Raw genomic sequence first — 5,699 nt, forward strand, 5'->3', positions numbered from 1 at the left:
TTATTTAAAGAAACAAATAATTTTATCTTTAAAATCTTTTTCTTTCTTTAAGAAATTTTTAGATAGCTGTTCTTTGCTATCCCTGCCTTATTCTTTTTTTATAGTGTGTTCAGAACAGAAGCTGTAAAATTGGAATTTTAAAAAAATGCATCTCAGGAGATCAAACACATGTTAAAAGTGATTAAATAAAAAAAGAAATAGCTTAATATTTTCCTTTAAAAAATGAAATACACAGTGGAGAAGTTGTTCAGTTTTTAAGAGCAGTTTATACTAAAAAAAAAATCTGCTTTCATCGGAAAAGAAATGAAATTCTGGCGCAAGTTTCCGTAAAAAAAATTGCAATTAGACACACTGATTAATATAATAGTAGAATAGATAATGAACTAGTTTCATTTAGAAATATATATATATATTTTAAAAAGATTTAAGCTGCTCTTGCTAATAAAGGATTAAAGGATTCACATCTCATACGGTTTTGAAAGGGGAAAATGACATGTGCTTATTACAAATATAATCAAATTTCTATTCATAAACGAGAAGGCTTCGTTCATAACACTAACAGGTGGCTGTCATGCTAAATGTTCTTCTTGTGCGTTATGTCATCATAAGTTTTCAAAATATTCAAAATCAAGCTTGTCCTTTTATATTTATATTAAAGGAGAACGCGGGCCACAATCTGGGCCTGCATTGAATATTTAAAAAAATGTTTTCATAGTATTGGAGCCTGCGTGCTACTGAAATAGAGAAAAGCAAACTTTTTAAAAACAATTTATGGACACGTTTCTAAACATGAAACTTCAGCTTCTAAAACAGCATCCTGTTAGTGAAATGGTTCCCTCACAGCCCTACAGGCTGTAGCTTTTACGCGTAATTACGCACAAACAATTGGACCATTTAAAAGCTCGAGGGATCTGTCCACCAGCTTCAAAATTTAAATAGAAGATTTTGTTTTTTGTTTTTCGTGAAGACTTCTGATTCTTGTTACCTAAAACAAAACAAAACACTTCTGTAAGACCACTGTGAAAAATAATCAATCTAAGACGTTCTCTTAAGAATCAAAGCAACATCTTGTGAAATTTATTCAATTATTCTTCATTGCAATATCAGAGCTTTTCGCTCGCGGAAAAGCACTTAAATTACAACAGCGGTTGCCCGTCATCCTTTCAAATATTAAAATTATTCACAATTTACAAGAATTAGAGTGTTACAATAAAAAGAGATGATTTCCAAGAATTATGACACAGGCTTCTGCAAATGAACACAAATGTTTAAAGAAGCTGATTTTCCCATATCTTTTAAAGCACTTTCTTATGATTATGACACTTATCTCATTTTCAAATAACTTACAATAAACTCCCCCCTCCCCACCCCCGACCCCCAAAAATGATGAGACAATTGAAGCAAATCTCCCCAATGTGAAAACCTGGCGTAACCCTCAGCTAAGACTGTGAAATAAAGGACAAAAAAAATAAATAAATGATAGCACAATAACCAATATCTCAGCATCATATTTGTTATATAATTCCACTGGTGGCTATTCCAAAAAAAGCCGAGATGAATATGCTATTTACCCTTCATTTACAATATCATAAACATTCTGTACAAAATGCAGGTAGTTCTCAGGACCGGGGTTATTTTAGAAAAGAGGTAAATATTTGGTTATGGTTCGTTTGCAGTTTTCAATTATTCTATGAGTTCTAAATGTGTGTTAGCGGGACGGTCCCGTTCACTCCAGCCGTGGCGCTCTGGTAATGCTGCGGCAAGGCATGGAGTCTAGTTTGCATTGAGGGGTCCCCCGGCTCTCCGGTAGGTAAATACATGCTTATCATCTCTCTCAAGTCTCCGGGGCAAGGACCCCGTGAGTGTGTGCTGCTGACGGGAGGGCTTACACTCGGCTCCGACTTCACCAGCGACCCTAATGTCCCCATGGCAGCTGAGGAAGAGACGCCGGAGCTCTGGTGCTGCGTGTAGGTGATCCCGCCGTAGCCGGATGGGGAAGCGTTCATGTAGCTCTGAGAGTTCGAGATGGGGCTGTACTGCAGGGCTGTCATGTCATAGCGGTGCATGGGCTGGGGGTTGTGTGAATGATGGTGGTGTGAGTGGTGGTGGTGGTGCGCTCCGCTCCCCGGGTGCTGGCTGTAGGCTAGCTGAGCCTCCTGCATCATCGCTGCGGCCGCCGCGGCAGCAGCCACCTGCCCCGAGTACGCACCGTTCGCCCAGCCGTTCATGTGCGCGTAGCCGGAGCTGGCGGAACCTCCGTGACCTCCGGGGCTCTCCAACCTCTGCCCGACCCCGGATGAACCCATGCCAACCCCTAAACCAACTCCACCGCCACCGCTCGGCCCAGAAAGAAGTCCACCAGCAAGGGAATATTTGTCCTTTTTCAGCAATGTCTTGGTCTTCCGTCTTGGTCGGTACTTGTAATCCGGATGCTCCTTCATGTGCATGGCTCGCAACCGTTTAGCCTCGTCGATGAATGGACGCTTTTCAGCCTCGGACATCAGCTTCCACTCGGCGCCCAGCCGCTTGCTAATTTCAGAGTTGTGCATTTTGGGGTTCTCCTGCGCCATCTTTCTCCGCTGCCCACGGGACCACACCATGAACGCGTTCATAGGTCTCTTCACCCGCTCCTGATTCGCTTTCGACCCGCTATTCGGCCCCGTTTGCCCCGTCGTCGTGTTCGTTTGGGGGCCGGGGGAATGAAGGTCAGTTTCCATCATCATGCTATACATTCACCTGGTTTTTAAACTTCGCCACCAACAGAGAAAAAACAAGTCACTTTCACAACAGGTCAGGCGCACACAGGTACGGGTGCGCTCGAGATAACTGGGCTACAAAATTAATATTCTACCCCAAATTGAAATAAACACGTGATGAAAATTAATCCGAAAAGGCATATAAAATGTTCTCCAACCAGCAGTTCGCCCTGTTTTCGCCTGGGCTGGTTCACATCCACTGTGATAGAATGCGCATTTGAGCCACTTTTCCGGTCGGAGTTGAGAAGTTGGTTAAAGCGGCGGCCATATGATGAGCACTGACAGCGGTTAAATGAGCCACAAGCGGCCAATGAGGCTCTAGCAGCGGAATGATTTGCATGGCGTTTGGTCAGGTGACTAGAGGACCATAGAGGAAGAACACACCGGAGGAGGAGGAGGAGGAGAATGAGGAGGGAGAAAGGAGGGTCAATCCCACAAATAGCACGAGGCATTTGAAATTTCCAAACACGCTCTCGGAGACTTCATCCACAAAAATAACGAAGATTTGTTAGCACTGATGTAGCGGCCAAACAGTGGGTGCAGTCTGTGATTAGGATGAGTCAAACATCTCAATTTATTTATATTTAAAAAAAATAGGTTAGACTATGGCTGCTGATTTTTTTTTTTAAAGAAGGAAGAAATCAGACAGCTTATAAATTAGGAAGCATAAAAGTGTGGGTAAAATTCTTTTTTACCTTCAACTTTCTTCCCAGATTTGACATTGAAAAGACACTTCCTCTCCTATTTAACAAGTTATACTCACATTCGCAACGCGCACTAGAAGCCTGGGCCTCACTATATTTATGCACAGGATTTGCAATACACTCTGCCCCCAAACTAGTCTCAGACGACTTGATGCTGAGCAAGCGCCTCAGATATCAAATTTTAAACCATCTCTCTCTCTCTCCCTCGCCTGTGCCCCCTTACCCCCACCCCCTCCTCCTTCCAGGTATGTAATTAAGGTTTGAAGTAATAGCAGGTGTCAGATAGAGAAATTAAGCGCATTTATAGCTGAAAACTATTTGAAAGAGATTTGGTTAAAAGAAAACTCTTGGTCTGAGAGACGAAGCCCAAGAGGATGGATAGTCGTATAATGACGTGAAATTGCCGGGGCAAAGAGCCATTATCGCCGTCTGCTGGTGATGGTGAATGAGTCCTGGCCACGCGCCCGCGTGCAGCTATAGATGAAAAGAAATACTACACGTAAACTGTCATTTTTAGTGGATATGTTGTGGGTCTGTTAACGCCTCTTATTTAACATCCAGTCAGGTATTCCGTTTGTTAAAAAAAAAAAAATACACGAGAGGGGAAAGCGGTCTGTGTCTTCGAGTCCGCGCATATATAATCCAGATTTCACAGCTGACCTCCCCTGAAAAGCCCAATCAACCTCTAATTGAAAGGGAAAACGAAATACCACTTCCCGCGGCGAGACTAACGATTTAATCATTCTATCGTTCTTTTGCTGTTTTTATTTTAATTGGAGCTTAGCTTGATATGGTTCTCTGTTTAGGACCAGAGGGAGCGAGATCACTCGGACGGATCCGGGCGTTTTTGGTGATAGGGTTAACTTGATGTCACGGTGGTCAATAAACGGTTACAGCGGTCCAGGCAAACGTGGCTTAAGGCCCGAGGGAGATGGCAATGTAATGATGACACCCGGAGAGCTTTGGGGAGGTGAGTGCGAGTGAAGCGATCACACACACGCACTCATAAAAAGAAAAAGAAAATAAGAAACCAATTCTTGTCTCATTATACAGATACAGCGATTTGTCAGTATCTGCTCAATATTAAAAGTCTAATTCATAAAAACATTTAACCTTCTTTTTTCTTTTTATTTAAACATATTTTTAACTAAATAGTGTAAGCACACATATAACACCGCTAATATTAAACCGGCCTATTAATAAATGTATTAAATACATTTTCATGCTTTTCAGATTTCTTAAACCTGCCTGGACCCTGCCCTGACACGACTCTGCTTTAATTCACACCAGTGCTGCAATGCATCAATGCATCTCCAGCAGTTATTTTAAAAAAGTCGACATCCTGATGAAAAGATTAGAATTGTTATCGTTAGCTTTCTTAAATAGCCAATAGTAAGAGAAAATATGACTTCTACTATTACTGTCACTCTTGTTAGAATCATACTATTATTGTCGTTATTTATTCCCCGTGCTGAGTGTCTTTAGGCTTGTACGCACAGGATTAGCCTTTACAGTGACATTGGGACCCTGGTGGCCCCTGTTTACTTTCTCTGTCATTCCCCGTCAGTCACTCCTCTTTTAACAAACCTCCTTTCAAACCTCCTCGCTCCTTTTGTGCGCGGCCTTTGTGACGGGTTGTGTGCGCACTGTGATGATGGTGCGCGACTGGGGCCAAGGGTCAAAGCGGTTATCCAACCCTCCCACCCTCCATGGCCACAAGAAAATAAAAAATATATATAAATAAGTGAACAATTTTAAATAAATACACACAGCTTGCGTGCCGACTCCTCGAGCGCAGCGGCCAGCGGGTGCTATTATGCTTTTTATTTTATTTTTTTTATTTTACTCTGCGTCCAGGAATCAGTCCCACGCAAAGGAACCCCTTAATTAAACAAAAAAATAAATAAATAAATCTTTTGACCGATTATATCTGGCTTCCTCCCTTTCATCATCATCTTCTTCTTCTTTTTTTCTTTTTTTACCCCTTGATGCAGTTAACCTGAGCGGGGACAGCGTTTTTACACGGCTGTGGCTGTGCCCGAGCAGTGCACAAGAGCCGGCGCTCGTGTAACTGGGTGGCGTTAGTTTTAAGGAAGTAAAAGGAGTCCTGAACACCAAGGACACAAAACGTGGAGCTAATTATTCAAACGAGTTTAAGAGACAAAGCATCTGCTCCTTAGCCTTAAATTACACATCCTAAATCTAAAGATGTGACGGTCAGCCCCCCCCGCCCCCGCCC

At 42.4% G+C, this 5,699-nt stretch overlaps 1 protein-coding gene across 1 annotated transcript; it reads right to left on the reverse strand.

Moving 5' to 3' along the window:
• Window positions 1-1,697: 1,697 nt before the first annotated feature.
• sox1a (SRY-box transcription factor 1a) lies at window positions 1,698-2,732 on the reverse strand. Its single transcript, XM_085374997.1, has one exon. The coding sequence runs from the start codon at window positions 2,730-2,732 to the stop codon at window positions 1,698-1,700; it is 1,035 nt and encodes a 344-aa protein (XP_085231123.1).
• Between the last annotated feature and the right edge of the window lie 2,967 nt (window positions 2,733-5,699).

This window comes from Diplotaxodon limnothrissa, linkage group LG16 (genome assembly GCF_057381915.1).
Source record: "Diplotaxodon limnothrissa isolate DT_005_m linkage group LG16, D_limnothrissa_male_GT1.1, whole genome shotgun sequence".
Taxonomy (NCBI): Eukaryota; Metazoa; Chordata; class Actinopteri; order Cichliformes; family Cichlidae; genus Diplotaxodon; species Diplotaxodon limnothrissa.